Genomic DNA, 13,079 nt, shown 5'->3' on the forward strand with positions numbered 1-13,079 from the left:
TCGCCAATAGATGTCACTAGCGTGCAGACAATTCGTCGATTTAAAACAGTTATGACGATTTAATTGCAACTTAAATACTGTTTTAATTTAATTATTTGAAAACGGATATTGATTATACTAAATATTAACATGTTTTGCTTTTTATTATTAGCACAAGTACAGTAACCATATTAAGATTTCAGCATTATTATATGTGTAATCGTATGTTTGTTGTTGCGCAAACTCAATAAATAAATAAATAAATTCATTAACGTAAACTGTTAATTAAGTGTGATTTTAAAATATAGCTTTTACTTAAGCATGATTTTAACATATAGCTTTTCATTAAGCATTATTTTAACATATAGCTTTTAATTAAGCATGATTTTAACTTATAGATTTCATTTAAACATGATTTTAACATGTAGCTTTTATTTTAGCATGATTTTAACATTTAGCTTTTATCTAAACATTATTTTAACATAGCTTTTAATTAAACATTATTTTAACTTAGTTTTTAATTAAGCATTACTTTAACATACAGCTTTTAATTAAGCATTATTTTAACATATAGCTTTCAATTAAGCACGATTTTAACCTAGAGTATAAAGCCCGAGTCCAACAACTATTTGTTTATTATTATCAGTGGCGTATTTACAATTTTGTTTCGGGGGGGGTTTGCTAACTTTCGGGGGGGATTTGCCTGAAAATGTGAAAATTCTGCAAGATATTTCATATACTTTACTATAGTAAGTAAGATTTCAAGGGGTCTTAAGCCCGGAAGCCCCCCCTAAATACGCCACTGATTATTATTATTACTATTATTATTGCATCAAAAATATAATACGTAACAGCCAACTGGAGGAAGTTTATCTGAAGAAATTATTGATGGATATTTTACACTACCAACATGATAAGCTGAATAAACACATCTCTGTATCCTTGTTATCATTAGACGTTATCATCCTTGAAACAGGACTGCTATTCCCAGTTATTACTTCGTTTTTTTTTCCTTAATGTATGTAAAGAGAAAGAAATATATTATCTAATATGTGTAATCTGATGTTATGATCATACCTCTGTAGATCCGGTGAAGGTTACTTTGTTGATATCTGGATGTGAGGAGATGGCTGCACCCGCTGTTGGACCGTACCCAGGTACAATATTCACAACACCAGCAGGAATACCAGCCTAAAAGAAAAATACATACACTGTATTTAGAATTAACCAGTATCCAATTTTAATTTGAAATTCGAGAAACAAAAAGTAATTCACTATAGTAGACGGTATTTCCATTATATTGTGACCATCTAGAAATTTATGGCAATGGAATTTTTTTTTTTCGATTTTAAATACATATATTTATTAATTCATTTACACTTTATTCTGATATGATTTTCAATATAGGGTCTATTAGTTGAAACAAGACAGACTCCACTTAAATTATGCCGGAAATTATACAGGAAACAGCATTAACAGTTATAGGTAAAAACAATAATTTTAAAAACATAATTTCAATTTTATAATTATTATATATTACTAATGTATTAATATATTAACAATTGATTAATTAAACACAATTATAAATCTATCAATTATTGACTTCGATGTCTACGCTCATAAAATTAAGTTCTGCATTGAATCGAGTATTTTATAGATCAGGCTTTCTCAACCTATTTCTATCACGACTCCCCCTGGAACTCGCTTATCGTTTACACTTGTATATAAGTAGTCATCATTTTTAACTGTATACTTTAATCAGGAGCAGCTTTAGGATTTTAATTTTGGATAGGCTCGCTCCCTTGCTTATAGATACATATACACACTTGATTGATTAATGACAGTAGGAAAGGGGGGCCGCGGTGGCTCAGTGGTAGAGCGTTCACCTCTGGTGCTAGGGGTCTCGGGTTCAAACCCTGCTCCCGCCAAGTGAACTTTGTGGTGGACAAACACCGTGTGCGTGGGTTTTCTCGGGGTTCTCCCGTTTCCTCCCACTTTCTTCATTCCACCATTTCATTCATTTCTCATCTTCACCGTCTCCTTTAGCCTAACCGGCATAATCGTGGGACGTAAAACTCAAAAATTTCATTTCATTTCATGACAGTAGGAAATTACTTTTACAGTAGTGGTTGATGCTATTGCTTAAATAATAATCTAACATTAATATAAATAGTGGAAAATATATTCACTCTTTATTCTATCTTTTATATATTTTTTTTTATATTTTTCAAAATGTTTGGGTGGACCCATCCCTATCCGGCTTACCCACTAAAGCCGCCACTGACTTTAATTGGTTTTCGTTGTAGGCCCTATTCTATTTTTTCTTCCTTTTCAATCTGCAGTTTTTCACCAGATTCTTTTAATTTTTATTCCAATATGTTTTTAATACGGATTTTTAATAATTTAATACGTTTTGATGTATTTCACAATAAGTATGGACATAAAAATGTACTTATCAAAATAACAAATTAAAATATTCTTTTAATTTTTTTTCTGTTACTAGATCCTAATTACATTTTTGTTACCTCCGTTCGCGACCTCCATATTGAGAAAATATTTTATATATTATGTAATTTAAAATCGAAAAGTAATACTATGATTTAATTCTCCAGTAAACTAACTCAATGGTTCTCAACCTTTTTAGACTGGCGACACACTTTACTGAAGTCCAGGACACGATTGATATTTTATTATTATAAATAATAATCTCTCTCTCTCTCTCTCTCTCTCTCTCTCTCTCTCTCTGTATGGCCTATGGAACCCAGAGGTTCAATGCCGCGTTCACAAAAGCTCTCTACTGACTTCTATCAATAATAATAATAATAATAATAATAATAATATTAATAATAATAATAATAATAATAATAATAATAATAATAATAATAATATAGTGAAACCAATTAGTTTTTTAATAATTCTATGATCACTGATCATTATTGCTACCGCTGGAGGTGTTGATATAGTGCTGTCAAAATGTCTTGAGCCGTGGCAAATATGCGAACTAAAGTTTATACCCTCGCCACACCCACGGTTGAGCCAATAAGGGTTCAGCTGTTACCAAGCGAGAGAGCCTTAGCCAAAGGTAGTGGAATTCCCTCAGCCGATAGCAGCGCTCGGAACGGAAGACTAGGTGTCAAGTTAATGTGGTATATCTATAGTATAGTCTGTCTTGATTTTAACTCATTGTTATTAAATTCTTCATGATTTTTAAATTCTAAAATTTCGCGACACACCTTAGGGGACTGTATGACAACAGCAGTGTGTCGCGACACATCGTTTGAGAACCACTGAACTAAGAAACAACTTTCTCACATGGAGTCAATGCTTTACATAGAGATAAACTCCATCGCATGGCAAAAACATGCTGAATCACATTTGCATGTTTATTTACTGAGACAAGAAGTTCTGTTATGTAACTTTCGTACAGTTGATATGGGATATCTCTTTAAACATTACAATAATTAATCAGTACCAAGTACTTATCGGCCAATTTTCTCTTCTCCAGTCATTAAATAAGCATCCAATATTATACATTTACCTAGAATTAGTGTTGTAAATAGAAAAAAAAACCGTTCGTATTTTTTCAGAAATGTACGTTTTTTTTAGAAAAAAAACATCGCCTCTCGTTTTTTTTCTAAATTTCGTTTTTTTTCAAAGAGTCATTTGTAATGCATCTTACGTCTATTTAAGTATTAAATATTTGTATGTAGGTATAATCACCGTAAAATGCAACATAAATTAAATGCTAGATACTGATACGCTACAAATATTTTACAATTTACATGAATACCATATCTATTAACAATTCGGGTTTCAGCAGTTTTCATCAATATCAACTAAGAAATAAAAGTAGAAATGTAATTTTGTTTTTTCGTGAAAGCAGGCCTTTAATAAGTACGAAAATAATGTCACGAATAGCAGTGGTGCCCCCCCCCCTCAGGTCCATGACGCACCCCCCTGAATTGTCTATCCGTAGGTGTTCTTCCATGAAAAAAAAATCTTTTCGATTAATTTTTACACCCCCTCAAACATATTTATATAGATTTAGCCCCCCCCAAATATTTCAATGACGCAGTTTGCGTCATAGTCCCCCCTTGTGGGTACCCCTGCGAACAGTATAAAATTCAAATAACTTGTCTAAAGATAAAAACTAATACTAATTTGCCTAATGTATTTTTCTAAATGTCATATATAAATAATTTGTCGACAAGATATATATGATATGCAGAGCCGGCTCTACCATATATGCAACACGTGCATTTGCGTGGAGCGGCAAGTTTGGATGGTCCGGCAAAATCTGTCATAAGTATATTATTTAAATTAAATATTTCTTGTTGGAAACAGACTTCATGATGATGGTAGTTACATTTACTAAGCTGACCTTCTATTTGAATACTACATTCATAAATTATGTTTAGGTTGCATTAGTTTAAGGCCACATGGACAATGCTAAAGCAAATGGTCGAATAAATCCGAGCACAAATTGCTTGATTGTTGCCAAATGCAAGAATTCAATTCTCGAATAGTAGTGAATATCTGTTCCATTTAGTAAGTTATCACAGTTTTGATATGACAACTAGTCGTGTTTTTTGTCAGAAACAAGTTCCTTATCATTGAAGATAGAAACAAGTTCTTTAAAAAATGTTAACAGATATAAAAGAGAAATCAAGAAATAAAGATAAAAGAGCTAGTTGCACTGGAATTGTAAACTGATACATTGAGATTGAAGCTCGATAGTGAATTCTATAAAAAGGATTACCATCTTTCTTCTGCAGGTGTGTTTGCTTTATCTTTCACTAACATAATAGATTAATATTTAAAGAAAAAAAAACAGACTCAAGGGGATTGCATTTTTAGTAAGTATTTAAGCCTTTCTGAGTGCAACTGCACTTACCCTCCCCTTCTTGCTGGAGTAGCATAATTAAAATCATGACTTTGAAGATTTATTCTTTCTATAGAAGGGGGAGGCGGCAAATTATGCCATTGCACGGGGCGACAAATTGCCTAGGGCCAGCCCTGATGATATGTATATACAAGACATGAATATAGGATGACACAATTTGAAGTAATGCAGGGTGTTTCAAAATTAATATTAGGGTTATGAAACTTTGTAGTATCTATTACAATTAGGGATGGTATCGAGACGAGACGAGACGAGACTTTGTACAGTCTCGGTCTCGTCTCGGTTGATAAATAACGGTCTCGGTCTCGGTCTCGTCTCGAGTAAAATATCACCGTCTCGGTCTCGGTCTCGTCTCGGTCAACAGATGCTTATCTCGGTCTCGGTCTCGGTCTCGAGTACCAAATCTCGGTTTCGTCTCGAAAGTCTCGAAAGTCTCGAAATAAATAGTGTGAAATTAAAATAGTGAAAGTATTATTCTCGTACAGTTTGTCGTTTCCGCTTATTTTTTCCTTTCATTTTGACTTAGAATTATGGTGTACCTCTTCATAGCTAATTTGCTAGTGCTAATGCTTTCCATGCGCGTATCCTAGGTTCAATGGGTATATCACCCTAAAACCCTAATAAAACCCATATTTCACTTTCAGCAATAGACTTTGTCTCATATAGCCTCAGAACTGCCTATACAATTAAACTCTATTAAATTAACTCCAGTACTATACAGTAGTTTATTTCCTTCCTTTGAATCAGAATTGTTCAATACCTCCTAACGGATAACGCAACACATAGCAGCACGAATGTATTTAATCGTACCAAAATTGAAACTTTACAATTTCTCATTATTCAATACATTCTGCTTTGACTGTCATTTTAAAAACAGAATATAACGTTCATTATCTTAACAAATAGGGTAAATTATTACTACAATATACGTATTTTGTTTGAAATTGATGAATGCTTTATTAGCGTTTCACATTTCCGTGTTTAATTGACACTTTATAACACGAACGTCCTGAACCTTGTGGTGGGAGCTACTACACTAGGGTGACCAACCGTCCCGTAAAAACGGGATTGGCCCGTTTTTTCACTATCATTCCCAGTGTCCCGAAAAATTCTCCCGGGACGCCAAAATGTCCCGTATTTACTTACACTGGGTTCAAAAAACCTTTCGAATTGCTAACATTTCCTAATTTATATGATTATTTTCTAAGCTATGTGATTACATTGGAATGTGTTTAATTACTGAGCAACGTCATTACGACGTTTGCGATATTAGATGTGGTAGCTGCACTGTTTTCTCTCCTAGTCCTCCCCACTCCGCAGGCGACAATGCAAGGGGGTGAAAGTCTTATGAGAACAAATTTAAGCTGTTTTTACTCTCTATTTCGGGCGATGAAAGATTGAGGCGCTATCATCAGTACAGTACAGTGTTTTCGTGATTTGACTAAGATGTAACACACTACAAAAGGGGAACAAAGCTACAGAACTATAAAAGTGAAAGTAAAAAACAAAACTAGTTGTAAGTGAAATAATGTTTAAAAGTAAGAAAATGCAAATAAAAGGAGTTGGAATCCGATGCTGAGAGTAATTATAAATCATGTGGGTGACAGATTTGAGTGTTCATATATTTTTAGTAATGTTTTCAAATATTTCATTTTTGTTAGCTGCTGATAGTTACTTGTTATCTAATTAATTCCACAACCTTTTCAATAGGTTTTAAAACGAAAAAGTGTAAATTTGCCCTTTTTTGTGAGAAATAAAAAAAAAAAAAGAGAGAGAGAGAGAGAGAGAACGGAGAGATATATTTAGGGGAGCAACCTATCCAGAAATAAAAGGTGTCCCGTTTTTTATAGTTGACGATTTGGTCACCCTATACTACATTCATCTTTGCTATGTGAGGTCTCGAGTTGGATCACAAAACAAGTTAAATTCAAAGTCCGATGTTTCGCATAGTTCGCGTCTCATATTTAGTGCATTTTGTATCTTATACAAGTTCATAAAGTCGTAATGCAATACATAAGCACATATCCAGTGCCGTAATATAGATTAATTTTATTCTTGAGCTCTAAACGGTGCAAGCAATCTTTATTCGAGAAAACTAATTTTGCGTTTATTACGTTGAAATTTTATATTGATTGAAAATTAGTTGCGAAACATGGACATACATATTATATAAGTATATAGGTAATTCGAGTTATCTGTATCTATTTTTCTCACTCGCCAAAACAAGTGATTCTTAACTTTCTAGTTTTCTTTTGTATTACTCTTCGTAGTTTTGCTGTAACATGATGGATAGAATAGTCAAAAATACTTTTTTCGCTCTATGATTTTCATTAAATTTTGGATCCATTTTTACCCTACCTTACCTAGTAAAAGTTATATATTTAGTCTTAGTTGAGGAACCGGTTTTTCGCTTCTGTAAAATTACGAAATTATGACTTGATTTAGTTTACCTCTGAGGTCCAGATATAATAAAATCATCACCACTATCATAATCAACCATTATCAATCCATTACTGGATGAAGGTCTTTCCAATTCTTCTCCACAACTATCTAACTTGGGCAATTCTTTTCCAGGTTACTCCTCGGTGGCTCTTGATTTCGTCACACCTTCTTGTATGCGGAGGTTTCCTAGGCTGTTTTTGTCTCATGGTATCAAGTCTAGAATTGTTTTCGTCCGTCGATCATAATTTCTTCTTGCAATGCGTCCAGCACACTTTCCAGCTTATATTAAATTATTTCATTAGCACCATCAGTATTCATTTCTATATATTTGGGCTACAAATAATTCGAATTCGCTACTTTCGGAGTACAGACACGCTACTTTTTAATCATCGGATCTGACAACACTGACTGAATGATTTAAATCAACACAATGTAAGAACCCCCATTTGGTCTAGCGGCTAGAACTCTTGATTTCGGTTCGCGTTGTCCCGAGTTCGATTTCCGGTAGGGATAAAGTTGAACGACCGAAGTGGTTCGGATTCCACTATAATCATTAGCTGCACGTCTCCTTTAGCCGCCCTAGCATAAGTGTGGGACGTTAAACTAAAACAAAACAAAACAAAAGTTAACACTGTGTATTACTAACTGTAAGTTCTTGAATAATTGCATATAGCTATATGGTATGGATCGAGTTTGCGGTGGTCGGTGGACAAACTAAAGCAAGTGAAATGTAATTAGGGTGCAATTAGAACTTTTAATTAAGCACGGTCTTAATCTAAAGTGTACACCAGGCCTAAGGCTTAGGGAGAACAACTAGTGTTACTGAAAATGTATCAGTTACATTTAATTTACATGTATTGCTGTACATTTGTACATTTCAGTTACAATTTGCATTTACATGTATTGCTGGAACGAAGATTTAAACATTAACATTATAAGTAGCCCAAAGACTATGAAAAACATCGTCTCTTGAAAGCATTCTTGCACCATAAAACAAATTACGAGTAATTTTAAAATATTTTGCAGTTTATCTACGTTATTTACACATATTTAGAATAATATTTAGCTATCTATTTAAGTGGGCAACACTGCTTAAAATAATGTAACTGCGACTTGTAATTAAAACCACCAAAAACTGATAATGCGTCATTTTAAGCAGTACAACAATCACTACCAATGTGTTTGGCATCTCTGATGGCGTTATAAGCATTACGTCTTTTGGAAGCATCTGCATGGTGAGACGTGATATGTCAGCGCGTTTTCGAAGTAAAGTCTTTAGAAACATTTAAATTTTTCGTTTCTTGTAACTTTGTTCCTTCATTCATTCGAAATATATTATACCATGATCACAGTATTTGACGCTAAGGTACAGTTGATGCGTATTGCACCGTCCATGCCATTTGAGTTATTAAAGATTTCCAAGCTACATAAATAATGTATGGGCTATTGTGGTTTGGTTAAATAACTAAATTAGAAATATGTAATACTTTACGTAGCGTAATTTGAGAAAATACAACTTTATTTTGCTTTAGCAACATTGCTTGTTTATCTAGTGATATTGCAGAGTATCAAGAAGAATTTCCCAACTTGGTACAAAATTTCAGCATTTTAAATATATATCCTAGGGGAGGGCTATAGGGACTATAGCCCCCCTTAACGCTCAGGTATGCACTGGATAAAATGGGCTTCAATCCTATTTTCTTTACACTGGATAAAGCGGCAAACCATGGTTTAGCCCCTCCCCTGATCATAGGCTGTGTCCGCGGATATAAGATTTTTCCCATCGGTCACCGTTTTCAAAATGGCCGCCAAGACATGGTGGCTGTATCAGATAAAACGTCCAGTACCACTAGCCCTCTAATATGAAAATAGTTGGAGATAAATGAACAGAATAGAACTCGTGTAATAAAGCACAGAGGGTATTTCTCATTCCACGGCTCGAATATAATGCAACGGAAAAAAAAGATTATTAAAGTATAATTGACATGATGCAAAAGAGGAAATGACAGAAAATGATCTTTCCGATCTCTGTCCGTAAGTAGGTGAAGCGGGAATGAATGGTAAAATCTCAAATGAGAACCTCACTTTTTATTTGCAATAGATATGGTTTGTCTGAAACACTTGTGTGTACAAATGACTGGTACTATAATGAATAAAAATAAAGTGAAATAAGGTGAATAAAAATAAGGTGAAATTCAAGTTTAACAACATTTTACCCACCTCTTCGCCTTTGATAATTTAACGCATTGCGTGCAAGATTTTTGGGACATATCTGCATCAGTATGTACCGTTTCGTTACTAAGGATCACAACTGAAATTACCGTTGAAAGTTATTCGGAATGTAAATGTGGACATCTCAGTGAAACACATATTCTATCACATGCAAGAAGACATAGAAGGAAAAGAAGCGAACCAATATCATGCAGACGACTGTTGAACAAAACCAACGTTTGTAAACATTGTTCTAAAATTGCATTGTTCGACAAATTTGTTTCGCATTTCAGTTGATTCATTTTTGCATCAAACCATTACCTGCAATCAAAATGGAAGATACCATTTAACAAGAATTTTACATACTCTAACCCATTACAGAGACATTTATCTCTTATAAAAACACATTTTAAATAACTTTGTTTTGTAGATACAATTTGCAAAAACTAAGGCTCTCATTTGCAATTTCACCGATCCTTCGCGCTTCATTCACTTACGAAGTGAGGTTGGAGCGATAATTTTCTAGGAGTTAGATTTCTTTCTTTCCATTATGGCACTTTCACTCTAATCACCTTTTCGACTGTTGCAACATTCCCGAGTTATAGAATGATAAATACCCTCTGTGGTTTCCTATTCGAATATTTGTTCTGGTGTTTTCATATTAGTGATACTGGACGTTTTACCTGATGCAGGAACCATGTCTCGGTGCTCATTTTGAAAACGGTGACCCATATGAACAATCTTTTGCAACAGCACTCCTTAGTTTTTAAAGATATGTCTAACGAGGTATCATTCACCCCATGTTTCCATTTACAATTTTGAAGTTGCGCCCTGGGCCCCCATGAAGGGTGGCCCTGGGAGTCTCCGCGACAATAAAGATCAATGTGCCACATGACATTTTCTATTTGAGTTTTTGTTTGGTTCATTTATGTTCAACCGTTTTCATATTAGTGGTACTGCACGTTTTACTGTATCTGATAGAGGCAACATGTCTTGGCGGCCATTTTGAATACAGTGCCCGATATGAAAGATCTTTTGCCACAATGCTTTTTAGTTTTTCAAGACCTATCGAACGAGGTACCACTCACCCCTTGGGCCCGGGAATCCATGCAGGGCGGACCTGGGTGGCACCGCGACCACACACACACACACACACACACACACATATATATATATATATATATATATATATATATATATATATATATATATATATATATATATATATATATATATATATATATATATAGAGAGAGAGAGAGAGAGAGAGAGAGAGAGAGAGAGAGAGGGAGGGAGAGAATTCTATTTGCACCAGCAGTGGATTTTGTTTCTGGAGAGTCTTGAGGAACGAGTAAGAAACATTTGCATTGTACGTGCAATGCAAAAAAATTATCAGAAATTTATTTCGGGAGGGTTTGAGCGCGATAACCACCCCCTAAATACGCCACTGTACATCAGTCAGCCGTTCTCATATTATCTAACACAGCAACGAAACAAATTTTGAGTGAAGGCAATTTTAGTATTTATCAATATCAATATTCGAGACGAGACCGAGACTTTCGAGACTGACCTAAGTCTCGTCTCGGTCTCGTCTCGATTTATAGAGGTCTGTCTCGGTCTCGGTCTCGTCTCGGTATTTAAAAGTCCGTCTCGGTCTCGGTCTCGTCTCGGTATATAAAAGTTCGTCTCGGTCTCGGTCTCGTCTCGATATTTCGAGACGAGACCGAGACGAGACCGAGACTAGTCTCGGTCTCGGTACCATCCCTAATTACAATTAACTTACAGTTATAAATATTATATCAAATGAAAGAGCAACTCAAATAGTTTTGTACTCACGCATGTACGTGCATTGTTTCTTCTGCCTGCCGTTAGAAAGAGCAAGCAGCAAAGATGTAGACTAGAGAGCAGAAAGTTTTTTTTGTGCTTTAATAAAGACTGAATCTGTACAGTGCAACGGTCTGTGTGAAGAATATTAAGGAGACGCTTGCAACTACGTCCTTATCGTTTGCAATTGCTACAGGTCTAAAGCCTACAGACTACGGTTTAAGTGCCAATTTCGCAAGTGAAATATTGCTGCATAACAATGAAGATTTTCTGGATCGTGTCGTCTTCAGTGATAAATCGACATTTCACCTAAGAGCTAATGTGAACACTGATAATGTTTGTATCTGGCCGTCAGCAAATCCTCAGGAGATGGTACACTTGAAACGAGACTCCCCTAAACTGAATGTGTTTTGTGCCATATGGCGGAAAGTTTATGGGCCTTTCTCGCCTATCGACTAGATGTGTGCCGTGTGACGAATGAATCTCACATTGAACAATTGTAGCAAAGACTGTTTGAGGTGCCCTTTTACTTGACGCATTGCTTATAATTGTACGTTAAATGTGATAAGTACTGTACTACGAAGACTTAAAACCCCAAAATTCATTTTGAAACACCCTGCATTTCTCACCAACAGTGTTGGAACTAAGATGTAAAAAGGAGAGAAAATTTTCCTTATAAAGTTATTGTTTACAACAACGATATTATTATTAGTCGAGACTATAACTACAACAAAAACACGAATTAGTAGTCAAAAAATGTAATCAAATGTATACTCGGTGGCCCAGGTGGCCAAAGTGGCACACACGGGTGTGTCATTTGTTTAATCCACTCCTGTGTGGACACTAATTAAGATATCGGGATATTATTCTTTCAAAATATGGATAAACTATAGTTTATCATATTAATTTTTTTCTTCTGGTGTCGAATTTCCTTCTCAAATTTCACCCCAGTCAAAAATTCGAGAATTTTCTGATTTCGTATTTCCTTTACTTCTTTTTTCCTTGTAGCTTCCTTCGTAGTAGAAGGACCTCCTTAAGACTTGCTAGGTAGATACCTCGGATGGATACCTAACTGTTGACATCAATTAGACGGGCCTGCGCGCAGTGATGCTAATTAGGGAAATTAAATTTTCCTAAAATTTGGGCAAAAAATTAGAAATTTTTGTTTATAAATCCGTACCTATACGTCCGAGTGCAAGTCAACTTACGCCAATCGAACATTTGTCCTTACGTAACAAACGCAAGTACAGATCGTTACAATGGGGTAATTAGGGAACGCACGAAAAATTCGTATTTAGGTTCTAACGCTTGATTTTCTAGTTTTTCCCTACTTTTCTGTTTACCGTAATATATTTTTGGTAATTAGAAGTTTTGTTCCTTAAATATCGTCATAATACTTGTAGGATATATTAGTGGTGTAGCAATGTTTAATTTAAGATAGTTTACGTCTGTCTGGTAGCAGTGTTACCAGCTACAGAAAATTTTAATTCCAGATTTTAGGAGCAAATTCTGGAAAAAATCCCTTTTTATTTCTATTATTTCCTTCTTGTTGGCTACATTCGAACAAATGAAACAATGTCTAACAGCCTCATCCTTAGCCTACACAGCGTACCATAAAAAGTTTCACTAGAATAATTAGGGAAAGTACAGTTGAGGTTTATAATAAACCATGTTCTGTAAATGGTAAGAAAATGGTGAATTTCTGAGGTAGAATGAGATT

General features: G+C 34.8%; 1 protein-coding gene across 1 annotated transcript in view; it reads right to left on the reverse strand.

The window, feature by feature from the left end:
* The window catches only part of LOC145665293 (aldehyde dehydrogenase 1A1), a 55,295-nt gene that overhangs the window by 14,168 nt on the left and 28,048 nt on the right, over positions 1–13,079 (reverse strand). Inside the window, exon 6 of the mRNA XM_081732587.1 lies at positions 1,057–1,170. Within this exon, the coding sequence (XP_081588713.1) occupies positions 1,057–1,170 (114 nt within the window). The remainder of the gene's footprint in view (positions 1–1,056; positions 1,171–13,079) is intronic.

This window comes from Thermobia domestica, chromosome 1, assembly GCF_964235325.1.
Source record: "Thermobia domestica chromosome 1, izTheDome1.hap1.1, whole genome shotgun sequence".
In the NCBI taxonomy this organism is placed as follows: domain Eukaryota; kingdom Metazoa; phylum Arthropoda; class Insecta; order Zygentoma; family Lepismatidae; genus Thermobia; species Thermobia domestica.